Below are 26,901 nucleotides of genomic sequence, written 5' to 3' on the forward strand. Positions count from 1 at the left end.
AGTCCTTTCTTTTTTTCTTATTCCATCTAGTAGCTAATGGTTTGTCAATTTTATTCCAAGAACCAACTTTTGGTGTTACTAATTTTCAGTGTTATTTGTCTATTCTTTATTTCATTGATCTCTGCTGTAATCATTATTATTTCCTTCATTCTGCTAGTTTTGGGTCTAATTTGTTCTTTTTCTTGTTTCTTAAGTTGTGAAAAGATAGTTGTTGACTTGAGATTTTTCTTGTCTTCTTAATTTAAGCATTTATAGCTATAAATTTCCCCCTAGCACTGCTTTCACTGGGTCCCATAAGATTTAGTATGTTGTGTTTTTTGTTTTCATTTGTCTCTAAATATTTTCTAATTTCCCTGTGATTTCTTCTTTGATCCATTGGTTGTTTAAGAGTATGTTATCTAATTTCCATAAATTTATAAATTTTCTAGTTTTACCTCTGTTATTTCTAACTTCATCCTGTTGTCAGAAAAAACACTTTGTATGATACCTATTTTTTTTAAATCTATTGAGTCCTAATTTGTGGTCTGACATATGGTCTATCCTGGAAAAGTCCCATGTGCACTTGAAAGAATGTGGATGCTGGTGTTGTTGGGTAGAGTGTTTTGCACTTTTAGATCTAGTTGGTTTATTGTGTTAAGTCCTCTGTGTTCTTACTTTGTTCTATCCATTATTGAGTGGGTTGTTGAAGTCTCCATTATTGTAGAAATGTCTATTTCTCCCTTTAATTTTGTCAGTTTTTGTGTCATGTGTTCTGATGGTCTGTCATTAGGTACATAAATATTTATGCTTATTATATCTTCTTGGTGTACTGAACCTTTTCTTAATATATAATGTCTGGCTTTGTCTCATAACCTCTTTTGATTTAAAGTCTACTTTGTCTGATAGTATAGTCACCCCTGCTCTCTTTTGGTTATGTTTGCATGGAATATTGTTTTCCATCCTTCCATTTTCCATCTAGCTGTGTCTTTGGGTCTAAAGTGAGTCTTTTATAGACAGTGTATAGTTAGATCATGTGTTTTTTTTATTCATTCTTCCAATCTTTGTCTTTTGATTATATATAGCATTTAATCCATCTACATTTAAAGTGATTAGTGATAAGGAGGGACTTACGTCATTTTGCTCTTTGGTTTCTGTATGTTCTGTAGCTTTTTTGTTCCTCATTTCCTGCATTACTGTTTTCTTTTTTGTTCAGCTGATATATTTTTTTTAATTTTCTGAGAATGAGTTTTCTTTTTTTTTTTTTTCAAGATTTTATTTGAGGGGCGCCTGGGTGGCTCAGTCGTTAAGTGTCTGCCTTCGGCTCAGGTCATGATCTCAGGGTCCTGGGATCGAGCCCTGCATCGGGCTCCCTGCTCAGCAGGGAGTCTGCTTCTCCGTCTCCCTCTCCCCCTGCTTGTGTTCCCTCTCTCGCTGTGTCTCTCTCTGTCAAATAAATAAAATCTTAAAAAAAAATTAAAAAAAAAAAGATTTTATTTGAGAGTGAGCACAACAGACAGCACAAGCAAGGGGAGGGGCAGAGGGCGAGGGAGAAGCAGACTCCCCACTAAGCAGGGAGCTGATTTTTTTTTTTATAGCAAAATGTTTAAACTCCTTTCTCATTTCCTATTGTGTATATTCTGTAACTGTTTTCTTTATGGTTACCATGGAGATTACATTTAATATCCTAAAGTTAAAATACTCTAATTTGAATTTATACCAGCTTCACTTCAATAACGTAAAAAACTGCTAATTTACATCTCCATCCCCAACCCTTTTAATCAATGATGTCCCCAAATTACATCATTATACATTGTATGCCCCAAAGTATAAAATGATAATTCTTTTTAGTCCATTTGCCTATTATGTAGAAAACAGGGGCACCTGGGTGGCTCAGTCAGTTAAGCATCTGCCTTCGGCTCAGGTCATGACCTTAGGGTCCTGGGATGGAGCCCTGTGTTGGGCTCCCTGTTCAGTGGGAGAGTCTGCTTCTCCCTCTCCCTCTGTCCCTCCCTCCTGCTCATGCTCTCTTGCTCTCAAATAAATAAAATCCATAAATTATGTAGAAAACAAAATTTGCAGTTACAAACCAAAGTTACAATAATAGCTTTTAGAGTAATATTTTTTAGAACATGTATTAATTTCTTAAATCCTGTAGAAAACAAAAAGTAGAGTTACAAGCCAGTTTTTGGGTTTTTCTGTTTGTTTGTTTAAGTAATTTGTATGCCCAACATGGGGTTTGAACCCACGACTCCCAAGATCAAGAGTTGCATACTGTACCCACTGAGCCAGCCAGGGACTCCTACAGACCAGTTTTAATATATCACTAGCTTTTAAAATTGCCCTGTATTTACCTTTTTTTGAGATCTTTATTACTTCATATGGTTTCTTCTTACTGTCTAGTGTTACTTTATTTTGCCCGGCAGGATTCCTTTGAGCATTTCTTTTCTTTTTTTTTTTTTTTTAAGATTTTTAAATTTATTTGTCAGGAAGAGAGAGAGAGCACAAGCAGGGGAGAGGCAGGCTATGGAGAAGCAGGCTCCCTGCTGAGCAAGAAGCCCAATGCGGGACTCGATCCCAGGACCCCCAGATCACGACCCGAGCCAAAGGCAGGTGCTCAACTGACTGAGCCACCCAGGTGTCCCCATCCTTTGAGCATTTCTTAAAGGGCAGGTTTAGTAGTAATGAACTTCCCCAGCTTTTGTTTATCTGGGAATGTCTTGATTTCTCTCTCACATTTGAAGGACAGTTTTGCTGGATATAGGATTCATGGTTGACAGGGTTTTGGTGTGTTTTTTTTTTTTTTTTTTTTCCTTTTATCAGTTTAAACATACTGGCCATGGTCTTCTGGCCTTTAAAGTTTCTGATGAGAAATCTGCAGATAATCTTATCAAGCATCCCTTGTGTGTGATTCACTTCTCTCTTGCTGCTTCCAAGATTTTCTGTCTTTAACCTACAAAAATTTGATTATAATGTGTCTTTGGTAAGAGTCTTCTTGAGTTCATCGGTGTTCATAGTCATGTCTTTCATCAAATTTGGGAAGTTTTCAGCCATGTTTTCTTCAAATAGTGTCTCTCTCTCTTCTTCTGGGACTGCCACAATGTGTAGTTTGGTCTGCTTATTGGTATTTCATAGGTTCCTGAAGTTCTGTTCACTTTTTTGAGGTCTTTTTCCTTTCTGTTCCTCTGACCCAGTAATTTCCATGGTCCTATCTTCAAGTTGGTTGATTCTTCTGCCTGCTCAAATCTGCCTTTGAATCCCTCTAGTGAATTTTGCATTTTAGTTATTGCACTTTTCAGCTCCAGAATTTTTCTTTTCTTTTTTGTTTTCTATCTCTGTTGATTTTTCTCTTTTGATCATACATCATTTCTTTGATTTTATCTGTATCTTCCTTTAGTTCTTTGAACATTTTCAAGAATTCTTTCCTAATAGATCTGCGATCGGGTTTTTTTTTTTTTTAAATATTGTATTTATTTATTTGACACAGAGAGAGACAGCGAGAGGGAACACAAGCAGGGGGAGTGGGAGAGGGAGAAGCAGGCTTCCCGCCGAGCAGAGAGCCCGATGTGGGGCTCGATCCCAGGACCGTGGGATCATGACCTGAGCCGAAGGCAGATGCTTAACGACTGAGCCACCCAGGCGCCCCTGGTTTTTTTTTTTTTTTTTTTTTCTTTCTTTACAGGGACAGTTGCTGTTGATTTCTTTTTCTTTTTTTTTTTTTTTTTAAAGATTTTATTTATTTATTTGACAGAGACGGAGAGAGAGAGCACAGATAGGCAGAGCAGCAGGCAGAGGGGAGGGAGAAGCAGGCTCTCCGCTGAGTAGGGAGCCCGACATGGGGCTCGACCCCAGGACCTTGGGATCATGATCTGAGCCAAAGGCAGACACCCAACTGAGCCATCCCCTTTTTTTTTTTCTTTTTAAGATTTTACTTGAGAGAGGGAGAGGGACAAGCAGACTCCCCACTGCACAAGAGCCCGATGGAGGGCTCGATCCCAGGACCCTGAGATCATGACTGGAGCTGAAGTCAGGCACTTAACCTACTAAGCCACCAAGGCATCCCCTAGATAATAGTTTTAAATATTAGTTTGTTTTCCCCTCAGGAACTTCAGGTATATGCATCATGGATCTTTGTCTTTTTTCCGTATCAACACTTAATCTTAGATCTTTTGTACTTCTTTCTTTTAAAAAATTTTCTTGTTTTCAGGGCGCCTGGGTGGCTCAGAGGGTTAAGCCTCTGCCTTCAGCTCAGGTCATGATCCCAGGGTCCTGGGATCAAGTCCCACATCCGGCTCCCTACTCAGCGGAGAGCCTGCTCTCCCTCTCCCTCTGCACCTCCCCCTGCTCATGCTCTCTCTCTCTCTATCTCTCTGACTCAAATGAATAAATAAATAAATAATATTTTTTAAAAAGTTTTTTTTAAAATTTGTTTCTTGTTTTCTTGCATTTCTTCCCCTTACTAAATTTTTATTCAAATCTGTCCTTCCTTGGGTACCTTTTAACTTAGTTTTTTTTTTTTAAAAAAAGATTTTATTTATTTGACCGAGAGAGACAAAGAGGAGAGGGAACACAAGCAGGGGGAGTGGGAGAGGGAGAAGCAGGCCTTCTGCCGAGCAGGGAACCCGATGCGGGGCTCGATCCCAGGACCCCAGGATCATGACCTGAGCTGAAGGCAGACGCTTAACGACTGAGCCACTCAGGCACCCCTTTAACTTAGTTTTTATATTTGATATAATTTTGTCTTTTTCTTCCCTTTTTAATGAATTGTTTTTTCATCTTTTTGTTAAAGGTATTTTTTCACATCCCAAAATGCTTATTGAGAATATTTAATTCAGTTTAAAGTGCCGTGTTAAAATTTTCTTCTGATTTGTTGTTGAGTTTTTTTGTTTTTGTTTTTAAAATAAGCTCCACACCCAGCATGGAGCCCAACACAAGGCTTGAACTCACAACCCCGAGATCAAGACCTGAACTGAGATCAAGAGTTGAACGCTTAACTGAGCCACCCAGGCGCTCCTGTTGTTGGTTTATAGGAAGAATTTTTCTCAGCTGAAATGTGTAGATTTGCTGCTTAAATATTTCTTATAATAGCCTTATATGGAATTGGTTTGAATTTTTAATTTTTTGTTATTTAATTGACATAGTTCCTAATTCAGAAGCATTATCCATTAGTGATGTCAATTAACAATGTGAGGTTTCTTGAGTGATGTTGTTACTGGTCATGGTAGAGTAGAGAGGGGAGTGTTTTTCTTTTCATTTTTGCAAGATCTGAGTTTCCCCCTTTATTTTCTTTTTTTCCCTTCACTAGGAATGCTGAAAATTGGGTCATACCTAGTTTTATTTGCATTCCTTGTTAATTTTATGTTTTGGATCTGGGGGTACCATTATCCTCCAGACCCAAAGTCTATGTATAGATTTTTAAAAACTATTACCTAAGTGGTAGCAAGGAAAAATTATGTTAACATTTAATTAATAATGAATAAATAATATTTATATAATAATTATATATTATATAATATATAATATATATTATAATAAAATATATTTATATAATAAATAATAAATAAAATAATATTACTACAAAGAAGTCAATTCCCTTTTTCATTTTAGTTGTTTTATGTGGCCTTTTACCTTTCTCTTATGACAATTTATTCTGTATGAGTAGTACTTAGAAGATATGCAGTCTTGGTTTTGATTAAAAATTTATATGCGGGGCGCCTGGGTGGCTCAGTCATTAAGCGTCTGCCTTTGGCTCAGGTCATGATCCCAGGGTCCTGGGATCGAGCCCCGCATCGGGCTCCCTGCTCGGCGGGAAGCCTGCTTCTCCCTCTCCCTCTCCCCCTGCTTGTGTTCCTTCTCTCGCTATCTCTCTCTGTCAAATAAATAAATATTTAAAAAAAAAAAATTATATGCTACCCATTGTTCAGTTGAAGTCTTAACTGTAATATAGTTGTAGGGAGATGAGTTTGGCTCCACTGCTTAATTGGTTTGTTACATTTAGCACCATACTTCATCTCTCTGGCCCCATTGTAAAAATGAGGTTGAGGAGAACATTTACCTATTAGACTTAGGATTCGTTTAACTTTGTAAAGCCCCTGGAACATTTAATTGAACACCTGTCATTGTTTCAAACATTCAAAGCCCCTAAAAGCCTGAACTATGAAACCCATTGGTAACATCTTTGTTTTTCAGGTTGCTGGAGGAGCCAATATGAGTCAGATTTCAGAAGCCCTGAGCCGATACAGGAATAGGTCATGTTTTATGAAGGAAGCACTCTACAGGCTCTTCACAGAGACATTTTCAATGCAGGTAACCATGCCTGCTATTTTAAAGGTAACTACACTGCAGAAAGGTAGTTTTTGTTACTACTTTTTGCTTAGTTCAATTAAAGGTGTTCACCAAACACACGGAGTACAGTAACTTATATGCCTTATTCTATAATGAGCCAAAGTACCCTCATGGAGAAAGGAAAACAGTGTTAGGCTTAATTAACTGCCAGATCATCTCTCATTTTCAGCATCTAAATTAGTTCAAGTCATCCAGTGTTTTGATTTAGTCTGAGAAGGAGATATAGGACATATGTACTATTTTGCCTAAAATAGGAGATCTTAATCTATAAACAAAGTATTCACTTTGCTGCAAATGTTTCTTATTTATTCATTCATTTACTCTTTAAAACCTAACGTCTGGTTTTCTAAAAGAAAACAACAGTGTCTTCAACAAGAACAGAGCAAAAAAATGGAGGTGCCAGATTTACCATATAAAGTATTTTGTGAATAAAGTAAAATGACCAGTATTGATAGGGCCAAACTTGGCTTTGGTTTATAGAAAAATGAATTTGTTTTAAATGTTATTGGAAGTATTAAGTGGTTTGGGAAAGAAAAGTGCATTTATTTAAGGTGAAACGTAACATGAAAATGAAGACTTGAAGTCACTTTGTCTTTATTATTATTTGTAATTCTTTATAGTTCCTTAAAAAAATTGGGTATTTCTGCACTGTGGGAGATAAGCTTTGTTCATAACTTAAAAGCAGTACTGTATAAAGTGAAAAAAACTCTGGACCTTTGTTTCCCATTTGTAATGAGGAGATTGAATTAGATATTCTAAAAGTCCTTTTCATATCTAAGATTCTCTCATTTTTGAAAATCATGTTTTGTGTTTTGCTTTTTTTTCCCCCCTATGTATTTAACTTGGATGATGGCAATCCAGTGAAATCCTAGGAGCAATTTATCAATATAGAAAAAAGTCATTTTCCGTAGTGGAACTGTGTCCCACGTCTGTCTCTAGGCTCTGTTACTTCATGCAGCTGTCAGAGTGAGGGGCTCTGGTCTCTTAAAATCATGGTTCATGCCAGTATCAGCAGACTGGTTTCTGAGGTAGATAGAAATGGACAGAACAGATTGCACTGTCCCTGAATGTTAGTGCAGGTGTGGTCTAAGCTTAGTACAACGCCTTCATGTTATATTTGTGTTGTAGGTCTTCCACAGTCTGTCTTCTAATGACCTTTCTCATGTTATGTTTGCAGTTTTCAAATTCTTTCAAAATTCTATTAAATTCAAATTTTTTCCTCCTCTGTTGGATTCATCCCATCCTTTTGTCTGTTTTGTGTATTTCCTTATCACATTTCCATTCCTTAGGAATTCCCTTTTCATTCCATCCCTATCTCTACCTCCTTCTGTCCAAATCTTATCTGAGACCCTGCCTTAAATGTGCTCTCTGAATGAAGAATTCTGTTCCATACCAGAAATGAATGCTCCTTCCACAACTACCTTAGGTAGCACTTTATATATATGTTTATGGTGCTTTTTTTTTTTTTCCAGTTTCATGTTTTGATATCCCTCTCAATGTTATTTGTTTACATACTGTATTTTTCTCACAGGGCTTTATGCTAAGGAATAGGGTGTAATTCATGTTTGTGTCCTGTAGTGCTTATCACAATGCCTTGTATGGAGTAAGGTTCAATAAATGATTATGAAATCATGGAGGAAATGGAAGAAGTCCAGAGAAGGGAAGTGACTTGCCTAAAGTCACACATCTAGTTAACAGCTTCATTTGGATGGGAAGTTATTGCTGTTGCCCTAAAAAATAAATGCTGAGGGTAGGGAAAGATCTTTTACTTTCTGTCCCAATGAGCAAATATTTTTGCCAACACAAAAACAAGACAGTATAAAGAATGTTTGGGGCACCTGGGTGGCTCAGTCGTTAAGCATCTGCCTTCAACTCAGGTCATGATCCCAGGGTCCTGGGATCGAACCCTGCATCGGACTCCCTGCTCAGCAGGGAGTCTGCTTCTCCCAGTCTCTCCTCCCCCTGCTTGTGCTGTCTCTCTCTGTCAAATAAATAAAATCTTTAAAAAAAAAAAAAAAATGCTCATGTTGTCATATGCCACTAAAAACAAGTTCATCTTCAGCTTGTGGCTGTAGGAATGAGGAATCATCCATTGGATTTGCCAGTGCAGTTCACAGCCAGTGCTTGCGCCCTCAACTTAACACGCCAGGGCCTGGCCAGGGGGATGCCTGTTCGTCTGTTGTCAGAGGTCACCTGTCTGCTTTTCAAGGCTCTGAAAAATTTCCCCCATTACCAGCAGGTAATTGAATACTTGACTGCTTCTTACTTCAGGACAAATAACATGAAAAAAATTATTAGTATTAGTTAATATTAGCTATTATTAATATTAGCATTATTTTGTTTTAATTTTTCATCCTCCCTGAGAGAGAATAGATAAGGAATTTATGTTTGTTATAGAAAAAAATAGCAAATTTGGATTAGCAATTGGGTTTAAATTTTAAAAATTTTTTTAGAAATCATTGACCCAGAAATCCATATACTGTTAACACTTCAGTACATCCTTACAGGCTTAACATCATATGTGAAAATTAAATTAAAAAAAAAAGTTGAATTGAATCATAGATGTAAATATAAAAACTGAAAACCATAAAACTTCTAGAAGAAAACAGGACAAAATATTGGTGACCTTGGAGTAGGCAAAGTTTTCTTAGGATACAAAAAGCACATGTCATGAAAGAAAAATAATAAATTAGAATTCATCAATATTAAAGGCTTCTCATATACACAGACATACACAAATTGAAAAGGGTAAGTCATGGGATGGCAAAAATGTTTGTTTTGTTTATATGAAAAAGGACTTTTTATAGAGAACATAAAGAACTCTTAACTCCGCATAAGACAAGCCCATTTTTTAAAAAGGCAAAAGATTTGAGCACTTTACTAAGATTAAACAGATGACAGATGAGCATATGAAAAGATGCTCAGTGTTTTTAGTCATAAGGGAAATGCAAATTAAAACCACTTTGAATTACCAGTGCATACCTAGATACTACTACACACCCTCTAGATTGGTTGAAATTAAAAGATTGACAATACAAAATGTTAGCAAGGGTGTGGAGCAACTGAAATTCTCATATACAGATGTTAAGAATGTAAAATGATAGAACTATCAGTTCAACAGGCTGGTAGTTTCTTTCAAAGTTAGACATATACCTTCTTTACTACCTAGTCTTTCCACTCCAAGAGAAATGAAATCATATATTCATACAAAGCCTTTTACATGAATATTTATAATATCTTTATTCATAATATATCCCGTAAACTGAAAACCTTTCTATTGTTGAACAGCAGGTGAATAGATAAACAAATTGTGGTATTTTCATATAAGAAACTCCTCTATTTGGCAATACAAAGGAATAAAGTACTGATACATGCAACATGGATGAATCTCAAAAGCATTGTATGCTAATAAGCAAAATAAGCCAGACACAGAAGAGTAGATATTATATGATTCTATTTATGTGAAACTTTAGAAAAGATTAATCTGTAATGACAATGTAATTTTCTGAGGTTGGGATTGATTAGAAGGTGGTACAGTGCAACTCTTTGGGTGATGGAAATATTTTTTATCTCAGTTATGGTGATGGTGGATGGTAGTGGTTATACAGCTGTATCAATTTGCCAAATCTAATTGAAGTGTGTACTTACAATGGAAATTTTTAAAAAATATAATAAGGAAGGTGGTCTTTCTTCAATAATAAAAAAAAAATCTGCATTTTCACTTTCTCTTGAAAAGTTGGAAGCTCCTTCACAGTTCAGAGTTTATTCCTTCATGGAAGCCATCAGTTGGAGTAACAACTGCCCCTATAAAAGGGCATGAATTCTCCAGTTGTTCATAATTCCCACCACTGCTCTGCTGTGTCACAGTCAGCCCTCCTCACTTGTTTCTGTTACTGCCTAGTTCCTGTTGGCATTTCAGGCTTGCTGCCCCTGCCTCCTGGCCTACTTGTGGCCTTTCAAAGAGATGGTGTATTTTTCTATTGCTACAGCTTTCTCAGGAGGCCTTTTCTTTCTTTTCTGTAAAGGCCCAGTTCAACCCTACCAGTCTTAGGTTGAAAGTACAGCTCTATCACAGAGTTAGTTATAAGGTCTGGTAAGGACATTTGTAGATGGCCAGGCTTCAGGTAATTGGTTTGGATTGACACACAGGCAGGCCACTAGGGTTCATGGGGAAAAGACCCCCTGCTTTGCCAAAAAAAAAAAGAAAAAAAAAAGTGGGGGCAGATTATTCTTTAGGCAGAGGTGAATGTGACAGAGTAAGATTACATGAAGAACTTGGAGAGGGCCAGGTATACAGTGAGTTCTCAGTAAGAAAAGCTCGTTGGTAGTACCTTCCAAGTGCTTAGAATCTTTATTTAGAATGGGGTATCCCTTTGCTCAAAATTATTTTTCTTTATTCCCTTAAAGTTACAGAAGAATTGTCTTCTCTCCTTAACTAATTCCAGGATTCTTGTGGATGTTCCATTTGACAGGCAAGTATAAAACTTGGTCATCTGATTTTGGGGTGTTGACCAGTGTTACTCTGAACATTGTTGGCTTTTGGTTATTAGCTTATTAGCAAGGTTTTGATTAAGTCTGGGCTAAGATGTTTGAGGAGAATGTTCTGTTGAGCACCTGCCAGAGAGGTGATTGGAAGTACCCTACAGATGACCCTTGAACAATGCGGGGATTAGGGACACTGCCCCCCCCCCACCTCTACCCTGCACAGTAAAAAATGCATGTGTAACTTTTGAGTCACCAAAAACTGAACTACTCATAGCCTGTTGTTGACTGGAAAGCCTTAGTGATAAATAGTCGATTAACACGTATTTTGTATGTTAAGTAGTATTATATACTGTATTCTACAATAAAGTAACCTAGAGAAAAGAAAATGTTATTAAAATCATAAACAAGAGAAAGTATAATACATTTACAGTACCATACTGTATTTATCAATATGAAAAGCTTACATTATCTGTTTATAAGATGAATCATCCGTCAGTACCTACATCAATATCTTACATCATACAAAACACTGTAGATGTATGTATTACTAAGACTAGATATCAAAAATGAAAAGGTAGGGGCGCCTGGGTGGGTCAGTTGGTTAACCGTCCTGACTCTTGATTTCAGCTCAGGTCATGATCTTAGGGTTATGAGATCGAGTGTCAGGCTCCATGCTCAGCAGGGAATCTTCTCTTCTTCCTCCTCTCTCTCCTTCTGCCAGATATCTAATGTCAGCCCCTCATGCTGCTCATGAACTCTCTGTCTCTAAATAAATCTTTACAAAAAAAAAAGAAAAGACAGGGGCGCCTGCGTGTCTCAGTCGTTAAGCGTCTGCCTTCGGCTCAGGTCATGATCCCAGGGTCTTGGGATCGAGCCCCGCATCGGGCTCCCTGCTCTGCGGGAAGCCTGCTTCTCCCTCTCCCACTCCTCCTGCTTGTGTTCCCTCTCTCGCTGTGTCTCTCTCTGTCAAATAAAAAAAAAAAAAAGAAAAGACAATGTAGGGCACCTGGCTGGCTCAGTCGGTAGAGCATGTGACTCTTGCTCTCATGGTCATGAGTTCGAGCTCCACGTTGGGAGTGGAGTTTACTTAGAGAGGAAGAAAAGATAATGTGAAAAAGAAATACTTATTTACAGGGCACCTGGGTAGCTCAGTCAGTTAGGCACCTGACTCTTAATTTTGGCTCAGGTCATGATCTTGGGGCTGTGGCTCTGTCAGGCTCCGCCCTGAGTGTTCACGTGTACACACACACACTCTCTCTCAAAAACAAAAACACGCATATATATTTATTGATGCGTGATTCATGCACCGATAATGGAGAAGCAGCAATATGATTGCTTTATGGTAGTGTTGTATAATCAATAGAATTGCTTCACGGTAGCGTAGCCTCCCACTAATGAATGAATTGCTATGACATTTTTATGGCATACAGCATAACAGTCATATTTATAATACAATATTGGAAACACTGTTACATTAAAAAAAATAAAACTACTTACCTGTGATGATAGGCTGATATGCAGTTTCTCCAGTTATGAAAGAGGCATACTATATGGTAATGTAATTCTTTGAAATCAAAGTTATAAGCTGTAAGAAAACTAACACGTTATTAATTTTATATTAAATATCACTTTATGCCGTATAAGGATAGGCTGTCCACTTTCAGTCTTGCATGTGTTGTTCTGCATCATGAATACTTAGGCAGTGATGATGATGACGACACAGAAACATCTCATACAGTTCTTGCTGTGCAGTTAGTTATTAGATGTTCACATGAAGATACATACACAACGGATAAGTTTATTAACTGTAAGCACGATGATTATTTACTGCTCATTAAGTGGAAGTGGATCATCATAAAGGTCTTTATCCTCATCATTTTCATGTGGAGTAGGCTGTGGAGGAAGAGGAGGGGTTGGTTTTGCTGTCTTGGGGGTGGACGAGGTGGAGGGATTGAAAGGGGAGGCAGGCACACTTGGGGTACCTTGACAGAAATACATCATAATTTCTGTCTGACTTCTTTGCTTTTTCATTTCTCTAAAAATATTTCTATGTAGTACCAATCCTTCTGCTACCATATGCTTTAGTTTCTTTGCCCATATCATAGAAGGGTCCATGTTATAAAAGAAGTCAAAAGCAGTCTTGAATAATCGGGATCCTTCTGCCAGATTATCTAATGTCAGTTTATTTTCTGGCACTGCTTCTCCTACGTCTTCTTCCTCATTGTTGGACACTGGTTTGGAAGAGCTCATCTCCATCAAGTTGACATCTGTTAATTCCTCTGGTGTGGGGTGTATCAGCTCTTGAATTTCTCCAAGATCCATATCTTGAAACTGTTCACTCCCCACCCTTTTTTGGCCTTATCTACAATCTCTTTCATGATTTCCTTGATTGGCTCTGTTATAAATCCTGTGAAGTCACACACAGCATCTGGACACAGTTTCCTTCAGCAGAAATTTATTGTTTCAGGCTTGATGGCTTTTATGGCTTTTTCGATAACAACAGTGGCATCTTCAATGGTGTAATCCTTCCAGACTTTGATGACGTTCTATTAGGATTCTCTTCCATAGCATTGACAGTCCTTTCCCTAGAATACTGTGTGTAATGAGCCTTAAAGGTCCTTATCACCCCCTGATCTAGAGGCTGAATTAGAGACGCTGTGTTTGGGGGCATATAGACCACTTTAGTGCCTTCAGTATTGAACTCACGGGATTCTGGGTGGCCAGGGACATTATCCAATATCAAAAGAATTTTAAAAGGCAGTTCTAAACCAATATTGCACTATATGTTAACTAACTAGAATTTAAAGAAAAAATTAAAAATTAAAAAAAAAAAAGGACAGTCCTTGGGGCGCCTGGGTGGCTCAGTTGTTAAGCATCTGCCTTCGGCTCAGGTCATGATCCCAGGGTCCTGGGATCGAGCCCCGCATCGGGCTCTTTGCTCCGCGGGAAGCCTGCTTCTCCCTCTCCCACTCCCCCCCTGCTTGTGTTCCCTCTCTCGCTTTCTCTCTCTCTGTCAAATAAATAAATAAAATCTTTAAAAAAAAAAAAGAGGACAGTCCTTTACTGGCAAGGTACTTCCTGACTTCAGGGACAAAGTATTGATGGAACCAATCCAGAAAAGGGATTTTTTTTTTTTAAGATTTTATTTAATTAATTAATTTATTTATTTATTTGACAGAGAGTACAAGCAGGCGGAGTGGCAGGCAAAAGGAGAGAGAGAAGCAGACTCCCCACTGAGCAGGGACCCCTACGTGGGGCTCGATCCCAGGATCCTGGGACCATAACCCGAGCCAAAGGCATACGCTTAACCGACTTAGCCACCCAGGCACCACCAGAAAAAGGATTCTTGTCCAAGCCTTCTTGTACAACCAAAAGACTAGCAGCCAGTGTTTATCTTTTCCCTTCAAGTCTTGGGGATTAGCAGCTTTATAGACCAGGGCAGTTCTTATCATAAAGCTAACTGTATTTGCACAAACCAGTAGAGTTAGCCTATCCCTTTCTGCCTTAATTCCTGGTGCTCGCTTCTCTCTCTTACTAATAAATGTCCTTTGTGGCATTTTTTTTTCCCCCAGGATGGAGCATTTTCATCTACATTAGAAACTTGTTCAGGTAGATCTCTTTTCTTCTCCATGATTTTCTTAATGGTGTCTGGGAACTCATCTGCTGCCTCTTGATTGGCAGAAGCTGCTTCTCCTGTTATCTTGACATTTTTTAATTCAAACCTCTTTCTAAAATTATCAAACCGTCCTTTGCTGACATTCAGTTTTGCAGTTTTAGATCCTTCACCTTCCTTTTGCTTTAACTTGTCATATAATGAATTTACTTTTTGTCGAGTCATGTTAGAGTCTGTAAGTATGGCTTTCTCAAAGCAATCCTGTACCCACATAAAAGCTGCATTTTCAAAGAGATAAAAAGGTGTTTTGCAAAAAGTGCAAGGTTTTCATTTCTGCTGGCATAGCTGCACCAACAACTTTACAAATTTCCTTTTCTTTTTTTACAATGGGCCTTATACTGGATTCATTTGTCTTGAAATGATGGGTACCCCCAGGTGCAGACCTCATTCTACGGTAGATATCAGGCAATCAGCTTTTTCTTGTAATGTCATGACTTTTCTCTGCTTCTTGGGAGCACTTCCAACATCGCTAGTGGCACTTGGTACGGGTCCCCCCATGGTGTTACTCAAGGTTTACAGTATTTCACTAAACACAATGAAAACTATGCGAGAACTCTAAGAGATTACTTTTTACTTTTCAATTTACTTGAAAGACGAACTGCTCATATGGAGTGATTAGTTTTGCATGGCATTTTAAGTGGATACTCACAATGCTTGAGCTCACCCCCATATTGACAGGAGGGGGCTGCAAAATAATACAGTTGTATAGTATTACTACAGTTAATTTTATGCTGTTACCATTTAATACTGCATCTTTATGTTTTGTTTACATTTCTCTTGACTGGTCAGTGTTTGTATAAGTTTTAATAAATTTTAACCTTTTATATTAGATGTGTGTATATTTTATGGTTATAAATAGTAAAAGAAACTACTACCTAGTATCTACATATATTTTATGCATTTATAAATACCTAACTTTTTCTTAATTTTTTTGATGTTTCTAGACTATGCGGTTTGTCTGAGTTTTTCCAAATTGTTGCAAATCTCCAAAAAATTTTCCAGTATATTTATTGAAAAAAATCTGTGTATAAGTGGACCAGTACAGTTCAAACCTGTGTTGTTCCAGGGTCAACTGTGCTCGCAAATGTCTCCCGAAGTGATTCCAGTTCAGGGTAGTGAGTGTAAGAACATGGGCTTCAGAAAGTCAAACATACTTGGATTCAAGTTCTAGCCCTTCCATTATCTTTGTGCATTAATTTCCTCATTTATAAAATGGTGATTCTTCTGAGGGTTAGACATGACAATGTAAAGTACTTACGGCAGCGCCTAGCTTAAGAAGTAGAGTCTGTTCTAAACATTAGTCATTCTTATTATTTTATTGATAATAATTAAGAAAATCATCTTCATAGACTCTAAAGGGGCTCCTCCTGAGGACTTCATAGTCTTGCAGATTCATGAGCTCAAAAACATTTATAATAGTTGCTGCTAATGGCAGGAAAATTAAGCACAGGCTAACATGAACAAAGCCTGTGATACGTTGGCACAGAGTTGTAGGCTAAGCCATTCTCAAATCTAATTGAGATGTGTGCTTAAAATGAGAGTTGACTTTTAAAATTACAATAGGGAAGGTGGTCTTCCTCATTAAAAAAAAAAAAATCTATTTCTACCTTCTCTTGAGAAGTTAGATCTTTCTCAACTCAGTCTTCATTCCTACAGTTGCAATCAATAGGAGCTGACTACCAGCTACCCCTTTAAAAAGGCAGGCATTCTCTCTAGCTGCGTGATGTGTTTGCTGTGGCATTTTAGCATTGTCTACAATTCAGATTATAAATTACTACCTCTAGGGGAACTTCTTTCCCTTTTTTCAGACCCATCATAGTAGAAACTGAATGCTTAAAATAAGTCTTTCTTAGATCTGCTTATCTTTCTTTGAATTCTTTGCATTTCACTTACATTCTTATTTGCCTGCTCTCTTCTTCTGATCTTCTCTTTTTGTCAGATGCTCTTGATTTTCATAGCTGAGTCTTTAGAAACCTAAGATACAGGATTTGTTGGGGAGGCTAAGTGATTTCCTTATGTACAGTTTAAAACTTTATTGTGAGAAAAATACTGCTTTTCAGGTTTGATGCTGCCAAGTTTGTTATGAGATGGCTCTGTAAACATGAGAACCCCAAGATGCAAACAATGGCAGTGAGCATCACCTCTATTCTAGCCCTGCAGGTATGTGATCGCTAAAGGCAAGATTTCTCTCTCTAGTCTTGACGGAGCTCTGATAGACCTCCAGTATTTCACTTTCAGCTTTTTGTTTGCTTATAGCTCTCACCTGAGCAAACTGCACAACTTCAGGAAGAGCTCCTCATGGCAGTTAAGGTAGGTGGGTTGTCACTTTCATAACCTTTTTTCTAATAAAAAATTTATGAACATAATCTAAAAAGTCAAATCATTCTAAAAGGCTTATAAAATGAAAAATCTGTAAGACCTGCTCCCCAGAAGAAACTACTTTCTACTCTTGGAGCTACTTCTTCTAGTATCTACCTCCACATCTATAAATAAAATGCTTTTAACTTGATTTATCAGTTTTAGATGTTTCCTAGTGATTCCGCTGCTATGGTAAATAAGAACTTAGCTCTCCCACATGTATCTTTTACAAATTACCTCCCTTCCCAACACATTTATATCATAATTTTTTTATTCAAATTCAGTTTAATTAACATATACTGTATTATTAGTTTCAGAGGTAGAATTCAGTGATTCATCAGTTGCATATAACACACAGTGCTCAATACTTCAGTATATCATAATTTTTAATCAGTATTTACAGTATGATTATGCTAACATTGCTCACTAAAAAAGCATACATTGTTTTATTTTGTACTTATTTTGAGATGAGGCTTGTGATACCTCCCCCCTTCCCCCAGTCATTTATGTTTCCTGTGAACTGTTTATTCATGGCCTTGATATGTTTTCCCTTGGGTTGCTAGCTTTCTTCTGATTTATAAGGTTTCTATATATATTAAGGAATTGAGCCTTTGTAATATGAGATGCATCTATTTTCTCCACTGGGCTGTTTGACTGTTTTTACTTTATTTATGGCATATTTTGCCATGCAGTAACTTTAAAATGTTTATAGGATTCAATTTATTATTTTATTTCTCTGACGTTGATGGCACATTTTGAAAGTATTTCTAAAAATTTCTCATGATTTTTAACATGTAAATACTTGATTTACTTGGAGCTTTTTTTTTTAGATGTAAGGGTCTGTTTTCTTCTCAGTGTCTGTCTCTGCACCTTTTCTTGAGTGAATTATCTTTTCTCCACTGTTATGCATTGCTGCCTCTATCATATATTAAATTCCCATATCTGTTTGCATCTATTTCTGGACTTTGTGCTGTGTTAATTTGTATGTCTATTTATATACTGATATCACACTTTTTATTTATTGGCTTTATAAATTCCTTAATAGTTAAGATCTTTCCTTGGGTTTCTTTTAGTTATCCTTATCCTTTTGTTTTTTGTTTTGTTTTGTTTTGTTTTTAATTTATTTATTCATTTGAGAGAGAGAGTACATGAGAGGGGGGAGGGTCAGAGGGAGAAGCAGGCTCCTCGCCGAGCAGGGAGCCCGATGTGGGACTCGATCCCGGGACCCTGGGATCATGACCTGAGCCGAAGGCAGTGGCTTAACCAACTGAGCCACCCAGGCACCCTCCTTTTGTTTTTTTAATGGGAACATCAGAAGTATGTGGTGTTTTCTTCATGTTGATATTCTGTATTTCTTAAATTTATTCCTGAGGTCTTTACCTTTTGTATTGCTGTTACAAGTGGAAACTTCTGAGTATTTGGTATCTAGTCAGTAGGTTTGGGGGATAAAAATCAGAGTGATTTTATACATGTTAAGTTCTGAGATGCTTGAGATATCAAGGAGGCAGTTTGATACAGGGTGCAGCTCAGAGGATTGGGTGGACAGGGCTAGAGAATAATTTGAGTCATCAGTTCTGATGTGGGATGCAAGTACCTACCTAAAGAGTGTGGAGTATATAGAGAGAAAAGAAAAGGACTGGAATGAGTATGTTGGAAGAGAAGGAGGAGCCAGGAAAAGCGAGAGGAGTGTTTAAAATGAGGTAGTAGAAAAACAGGAAAGAGTGATGTCTTAGAATCCAAGAGAATTATTTCAAGAAAAATTGAGCAGTTAATTCAGGTGCTATTGAGTGGTTGAGTGAAATGAGGACAGAGTTGCCAAGTTGGATTTGGCAAGATAGAAGTCATCAGTTGTCTTGCTTACATTATGTTAGTGCAGTAGTGGGACAAAACCTGTTTGGACTACATGATGAGCAAATGAAAGGTGAGAAATGGAGGCAACTTTTTGATACATTTTATTTTTTTATTTTTAAAGATTTTATTTATTTATTTATTTGTCAAGAGAGAGAGAGAATACAAGCTGGGGGAGCAGCAGGCAGAGGGAGAAGCAGGCTCCCTGCTGAGCAAGGATCCCGATGTGGGGCTCAATCCCAGGACTCTGGGATCATGACCTGAGCTGAAGGCAGACACTTAACAGACTGAGCCACCCAGGCGTCCCTCGATATATTTTATTTTATTTATTTATTTATTTATTTTTTAAAAAGATTTTATTTATTTATTTGAGAGAGAGAATGAGAGAGAGAGCACATGAGAGGGGGGAGGGTCAGAGGGAGAAGCAGGCTCCCTGCCGAGCCGGGAGCCCGATGTGGGACTCGATCCAGGGACTCCAGGATCATGACCTGAGCCGAAGGCAGTCGCTTAACCAACTGAGCCACCCAGGCGCCCCCCTTGGTGTATTTTAATGAGAAAGAAAGAAAAAGGAAGATGCTACATGGGCCAGTAGTTGTTTTTTTTCCAAGATCAGTTACATTAAGATGTATTTTATGCCCATGAAAATAATTCTGACACAAAGGGGAAAACTGATGGCAAAGGCAAGACAGAGAGAAATAATTTGGTGCCAAATCTTTGTGTGTGTACTGGAATTGTACAGCAAGAGTAAAGATGCTGGCTTTAGACTAGAGCAGAAGGGAAAGAGGAATACATTGATGCAAGCAGGTAGGCTGGGAGATTTTGTTAGGAAGAACAGCGATAGTTCTCTGAAAAACTAGATGAAGTGATCAAATAAGAAGAGTAAAAATACCCAGGTGCCCCATGGGTAAAATTTTTGAAGTGGTTTCATTCCTCTTGAAAATAGACATACTCTGATTTGTTTAGTGCTGTTATATTTTATGTACCTTTACATTAGGTGGCTGAGTGAAAACACCTATCTTTTTCCTCTCTTATGACAGTCTAATATGCTTGAAAGAAAGCATGGATACTGGCTTGTGTCCAGAAATATTCTGATCTGAACTGGTGTTTTAGAATCTCTGTTCAAGTGAACCCATGATTTCTTTAAGCTATTAGGACATATGGTTGTTACAAGTGGAATCTTCTGAGTATTTGGTATCTATAGTCAGTAGGTTTGGGGGATAAAAATCAGAGTGATTTTAGGGGAGCCTGCGTGGCTCAGTCATTAAGCGTCTGCCTTCGGCTCAGGTCATGATCCCAGGGTCCTAGGATCGAGCCCCGCATTGGGCTCCTTGCTCAGAGGGAAGCCTGCTTCTCCCTCTCCCACTCTCCCTTTTTGTGTTCCCTCTCTCCTGTCTCTCTCTCTGTCAAATAAATAAAGTCTTTTAAAAAAATCAGAGTGATTTTAGATGTGTTAAGTTCTGAGGTGCTTGAGATGTCAAGGAGGCAGTTTGATACAGGGTGCAGCTCAGAGGATTGTATGTATGTGTGATATGTACTACAACATATGGTTGTAGTACTAGTGTTACCGTCTAGCCATCCTGATCTGCTCAGTGACTTAGAACAGCATACTTTTTCTTTGGCCTGGCTTAACCCCCTCCCCACCATGTCTCCATTTCTTGCTTAACTCACATCTCTCTCTTTCTCTGCTGGTCTCATTTGTCTCAGTTTACATATTACCTTTGCAGGGAGGATTCCCTTTCCTACCTTTTCTAAAATAAATTGTTAGGCTTTTATGTGTTTCCTTCAGAACATTTACCAAAACTTAAAATTCTTTTATTTAGATGAGAAAAACCAACTATTTTTTTAATCTGTCTCACCTGAATAAGTGCTTGATTTCCAGGAGATGTTTACTAAACATTCTCAATAAATGAATAATGGAATAGTTAATATGTACTTGATTATGAGTCTTATTAACAAGGACCAAGAACTAGGTTAAGTGCTCATAAAACTTTAACTTTTTTTCCCCTTTAATCCTCATAAAAACCTTAGGAATTAGGTGTAACTCATTATATAGAGAAAAAATGGATCACAAAGCTATTAAGTGGCATAACAACTATTGCTTTTCCTATATTGTAATCAAGTCAGTCACTGGGGCATCTAACTTTTTGTCTCTTTGGTTTTTAGGAACTTCTAGCAATAGTAAAACAAAAGACTACTGAGAATTTAGATGATGTCACCCTCTTGTTTACTTTGAAAGCACTTTGGAATCTTACAGATGAGTCTCCAGCTGCCTGCAATCACTTTATGGAAAATCAAGGATTGACAACCTTTATCCAAGTCTTGGAGGTGGGAAGACAGGATTGAGTTTGTATGTAAAGTTCTTTTCTTCATGATAAAGTAACCTGTATATTCTTTTGACAGACTTTTTCAGAGTCAGCAATACAAAGCAAAGTACTTGGTCTTTGGGTAAGGTGACTTGTTTTCAGTTAATTCTAATTACTAAAATAAAAAAGTAAATAAAACTAACACTTATGTAGCACCTACTATATGCTAGGCACTTTTATAAGGAATTTCTGTGTATTAACTCATTTAATCTTCACATAATTCCATATAAAGTAATACCGTATCAGTCATCTGTTGCTGTGAACAAACTACAGCTAAAACAGCCGTGTTATTTACTTTCGAATCTGTGGGTCAGCAGATTGAACCCAGCTGTACAGTTCTTCTGGTCTCATATGGAGTTACTCATGTTGCTGCTGACACCTGGTGGTGTCACCTAGGGCTAGAGCTAGATGCTCTAAGATGGCTTGACTCTTGCTGTGACAGTTGGTGCAGGTTGTTAGTTAGGGCTTGTATCTCCATGGGCTTCTTTATTTGGCAGTTTCAGGGTAGCGGTAGAAGGCAAGTCCCGCTTATGTTACATTTTCTAATGTCTCATTGGGCAAAGCACATTAGGTGGTCTGGGGTGTTTCCTAGTAATCACTTCTCCAACTCTCCAGTAGCAACTGGATATCCTACAGTTCAATTCAATTCAGTTCTTACGCTGAGTGCCTGGAGTTATCATCAGAACCCACAAGTTAAAGGGCGCAGTCCCATGAGACTGCCCCCACTTCAGTTGCCAGTCATTAAGTCTTGGGCCACTCGTACTTTTGCCTGACTGGCTGTAAAGTAAGGGTTTCCCCTCCTCAGGTTGATAATTTGCTAGAAGGGCTCACAGAACTCAGGAAGGCACACTTTACTTGCTATTATCAGTTTATTATAAAGAATACAACTGAGAAACATTGAAATGGAAGAAGTGTATAGGGAACGAAGGATGGGTACATGCAGAGCTTCCATACTCTCTCTGGGCACACCACGTCCCAGTACCTTGATGTGTTCACCAACTCAGAAGTTCTCCAAACCCATCATTTAGGACTTTTTATGGAGGTTTCATCACATAGGCGTAATTGATTATTAATTCAGTCTTCAGCTCCTCTCCCATCCCCCAGAAGTTATAGGGTGGGGCTTAAAGCCCAGGCTTCTAATTAAGGTGGTTTTTTTGGCAACCAGTCCTCATCCTGAAGCTATTTAGGTGCCTGCCAAGAGTTGCCTCATTAGAACAAAGATGCTTCTATCACTTGGGAAATTCCAAGGGACTTAAGAAATCCAAGGGATTTCAAGAATTCGGGACAAAGACAAAATGTATATTTCTTATTATATGCCCATGGTTAAGCCCAGATTAAAGGAGGTGAGCACCCCTTGATGGGAGAAGCAGGGAAGTCACATGGCTAAGTCAAACAGGGATAGGAAAAATTGTGCTATGTTCTATACTCTACCACACATTGTTAGTTACATTTTATAGACACACAATCTGAGGCACAGAAGTGCCATTTACCCTATGTTACCTAGGTAGTAGGAGGCAGAATCAGAATTCAAACTCAGGCAGTCTGGCCCCAGACCCTCTGATATTAACCACTTTACTATACTTCCTTGTTATCAAGGCAGTCAGTTGTTTGGAAATTTCTTTGGGGCACCTGGGTAGTGCAGTCAGTTAAGTGTCCCAACTCTTTGGTTCAGGTCGTGATCTCAGGGCCATGAAATCAAGCCCGGTGTCGGGTTCCACGCTCAATGTGGAGTCTACTTAAGTTTCTCTCTCCCTCTCCCTCTGCCCCTCCCCAACCCCACACCCCTTAAAATAAATAAATAAATCTTTAAAAAAAAAATTTCTTTGCTTATACTGTTATACTACCTCTCAATCAGGATATCCATAATTGAGAAATTTCTTTGTTTCCAAAAGATAAAGGTGAAGATTTACAAAAAGTAATGAAGATATACTGTAAGTCCCTTCAGTTTGCTGTGCGTGAAATGTATCAAGCTGATGGTCTTATAACACTTGGGAGGTGGTGGTAGATGGGTATACAAATAGCTTTCCAACTTAAGATTGACTATGGTAAGTGCTAGAAAAGAAGCACAAAGTCTCATGGGAGCTTTTGATTCTAGATCATGCCCTCATTGAAAGCAGGGACTATATCTTTTCCTTTGTATCCCTAGCACATATAGGACTTGGAACAGAGTAGAGAGGATTAAATGATTAATATTGGAAATCTGGAAGGTATAGAAAAGTAGAAAGGAGGGACTAAAGCAGGAGACAAAGGTCTTTTGGCTAGGGAAGATGAGAAAATGTAATCATTTGAGGGACACTGTAATATAGAATATCTAGAATTCTGGGAGATGGTGGGAAGAAGAAAAGCAATAGGAAATAAGGCCAGAAAGGTGGATTGGAGCCTCATATATGCTATATAATGTTAAGTGTCCTACTATTAGCTAACCTTTTTTTTTTTTTTTTAAGATTTATTTATTTATTTTAGAGAGCAAGGGGAGGGGCAGAGGGAGAGAAGAGAGAGAGAATCTCAAGTAGACTCCCTGCTGAGCACAGAGCCCGAAACAGGGCCGGATCCCATGACCTATGAGATCATGACCTGAGCCAAAACCAAGAGTCGGATTCTTAACCAACTGAGCCACCCAGGTGCCCCTCAGCTAACCTATTCTAAAAGATCTTTTGCTTTTTTTCTGAGAGACTCTCAGAATGCTGAGGATTTATGAGTTTGCCCCCTTTCCTTCCTTTTTCTGAATGAAGACCCACATTCTCCTGTAGCTTGCATCTTCTCAACATTTTGTTCATAGACTCTTGAAATGAAAAAGCTGCTAGAAAAGTAGCCTCTGCCAGGCTTACAAGAGAAATCTTGAGATTCATCTAAGGTGTGCTCAGTTATGCTAAGGATGCTATTGTGTTGTCTCTCCTTGTTCGGGGCTTCCATCTGATCAGCTTAATGTTGAAATCCTGCTACTGGTGAGGATATGTATAGCTGGCTTTGGGGAAAAACGGGGGTAAATCTCAAAATAGTGCGGTTCTGCTGAAATCAATAGGGTACAGCTGGTCTTGTGAAAAACTGGGGGAAGTGAGCTCAGAACAATGCAGTTTTCTGCATGGTGCCGTATGCTGCTTTTAACATAATAGTTTCTAGGGTATACTTTTCTGAAAGCTCCTTCAGAAGGAACAATAACTGCTGTGTGCAATTTAAATATGTGTTTCACTTCTAAACCTCTGTTTTTTAATCTCTGTGGTAGGCAGACCCTAAAGTGACCTCCAGTGATTCTTCTCTCCTGGTGTTCATGTCCTTGTGTAATGCTCTCCTGACAAATGTGGGCAGGAACTGTGACTTGCTTCTTACCAACAGAATATGGCAAAGATGATAGGACATCACTCCCATGATTATGTTACAATGTATATACAGTAGACACACCCCCCATCCACAGTTTTAGTTACCTGCAATGTGGAAGCAGGTGATCCTTCTTCTGACGAATAGTCAGAAAGTCAGTAGTAGGCTAACGCTGTCACATGCCTACGTCATCCACCTCTTTATCTTGTCATATAGGCATTTTATCATCTCATCACAAGCAGAAGGGTGAGTACAGTAGAATAAGTTATTTTGAGAGAGACCACATTCGTGTAACTTATTATATTGTTACCATTGTTCTATTATTAGTTATTGTTGTTAATCTCTTACTGTGCCTAATTTATAAATTATACTTTACTGTAGGTATGTATATATAGAAAAAACATAACATAGTATATATAGGGTTTTGTATTATCTGCAGTTTCAGGCATATCCACTGGGGTCTTAGAACATGTCCCCCACAGATAAGAGGGGACTTCTGTATCAGTCCTTCTTGCTAGTAGGTATGCTAAGAGACTCTTCTTAACTGTCTTTGAAAAAGCAAGCTGCCATGAAATAAGTGGTTGGAGAAGGAAGAAACCCACGTGGGAAGGAGCTATGAGCAGCTTCTAGGAGCTAAAGGTGGCCTCCAGCAAGAAACTGAAACCCTCAATTTTGCAGCTGCAAGGAAATGAATTTTGCCAACAGTCTGAGTGAGCTTGGCAGTAGGTTTCCCTCTAGCGGAGCCCCCAGATGAGAATGCAGCCCAGCCAGCACTTTGTGACTTTGTGAGATCTCAGAGTAGAGGGGCCAGCTAAGCACATGGATGAAACTGAGAGAAAAAATATTTTAAGCCACCAAGTTTGCAGTTGTTTGTTAAACAACAACATAGAAAACTCATACATATAAAATACAGTGCCACCTGTCTTTCATTGTTATTGTTAAATTTCAAGCTAATGTAACATATAGTAGGCACTGAGGAACTTTAAGTATTCAGTCAGGCCTGGATTTTATTCTAGTTTAACCAGTTATTAGCAGTGTGAACCTGACAAGTTCACTGACTGACAGGTTAAGTCTTGCTGAGTGACTTATTTATTTGTACAACTATGTTAAAGATTAACTGAGTGGCTCCTGGGGGCACAGTCAGTTGAGCGTCTAACTCTTGGTTTCAGCTCAGGTTGTGATCTCAGGGTCGTGGGATCAAGCTCAGCGTGAAGTCTGCTTAAGACTGTCTCTTCCTCCGCTGCCTGGGTGGCTCAGTCATTAAGGGCCTGCCTTCGGCTCTGGTCATGATCCTGGAGTCCTGGGATTGAGCCCCATATTGGGCTCCCTGCTTGGTGGGGAGTCTGCTTCTCCCTCTGACCCTCCCCCTTCTCATGCTCTCTCTCTCTCTCTCATTCTCTCTCTCTCTCAAATAAATAAAATCTTAAAAAACAAAAAGACTCTTCCTCTCTGTTTGCGCCTCCCCACTGTGCATGCTCACACTCTCTCAAATAAATAAATAAAGCTTTAAAAAAAAGATTAAATGAGATAAGGCAGATAAAAAGACATTTTTGTCTAGTACAGTGCCTGGCACTTAGTAAGTGCTTACTCAGTGATTTGTCGTTACTGATCATCCTTATCATCAAGGGGTGGGATTGTGGGGTATTAGGCTAAATTGAGAGGGAGGAGGATGGGACTAAGTGTTCTGTCTGTATCTGAGCTAAGCAGTAGGAGAGGGAGAGGAGCCAGTGTCTGATTCTGTCTTCCTTTCTATCCCTGATATTTTCTGCTTCATCTGACCTATAGAACAACATAGCTGAAGTTAGAGAACTCTCTTCCAAGCTGGTGACTGAAGATGTGCTGAAACATATTAGCAGCTTGCTCCATAGCAAAGAAATGGAAGTCAGCTATTTTGCTGCAGGCATCATAGCCCACCTGACATCTGACAAACAGCCCTGGATGTCCCATGACCTTCAGAGGAGTGCTCTTCTCCAGGATCTGGTACAAGGACCATTCCTCTTTACAAAATCTGGAGTAATCTCTTCTTGTAGGAAACTTATTTTTCTAGATAATAAGAATTTTAGAAATATGTTTTCATTGTAGAAAATGGGAAACATAATAGAAAAGTATAAAGAAAATATTCTAAATCACTCATACCCTACCATCCAATGCTAACTTTGTTAATATTTTGTTACATTCCTTCTGATATTTTTCTTTTATAAAAGTTACCATTGCAAACAGTTGTATATGGCTTTACCAGTTCTCTTTCCCACTTTCAGCTCCTTTTCAGGCTATTTCTTTTGGTATTTGCCTCCATATCTCTAAGTAACATCTGTTGGTACTTCTTGACTTTGCAGTAATAGGCATTATCTGTTCATTCATTTTCCCTCTCTGGAAAATGAAGATTCTTTTTCTCATTGTCTCTGTGCACACCCTTTCCTATACTCCAAGTATAAATCTCCTTTCAGCATAGTTAAACAAACTCTATCCATTTCAGCTTCTCAGAGACTTTTCTCAGAACCTTCTGTTTTCTTCCATCTGGTCTGCTTATTTGTGTAT

At 38.4% G+C, this 26,901-nt stretch overlaps 1 protein-coding gene across 1 annotated transcript in view; it reads left to right on the forward strand.

Moving 5' to 3' along the window:
* ZYG11A (zyg-11 family member A, cell cycle regulator) overlaps nt 1–26,901 on the forward strand; it is an 85,582-nt gene that overhangs the window by 51,085 nt on the left and 7,596 nt on the right. Inside the window, 8 exon segments of the mRNA XM_006730739.3 lie at nt 6,166–6,306; nt 8,384–8,560; nt 10,729–10,793; nt 16,540–16,639; nt 16,736–16,789; nt 20,849–21,010; nt 21,086–21,130; nt 26,149–26,343. Of these exon segments, the coding sequence (XP_006730802.3) occupies nt 6,166–6,306; nt 8,384–8,560; nt 10,729–10,793; nt 16,540–16,639; nt 16,736–16,789; nt 20,849–21,010; nt 21,086–21,130; nt 26,149–26,343 (939 nt within the window).

Source organism: Leptonychotes weddellii, chromosome 4, assembly GCF_054177405.1.
Source record: "Leptonychotes weddellii isolate Sample4059 chromosome 4, ASM5417740v2, whole genome shotgun sequence".
Classification (NCBI taxonomy): Eukaryota; Metazoa; Chordata; class Mammalia; order Carnivora; family Phocidae; genus Leptonychotes; species Leptonychotes weddellii.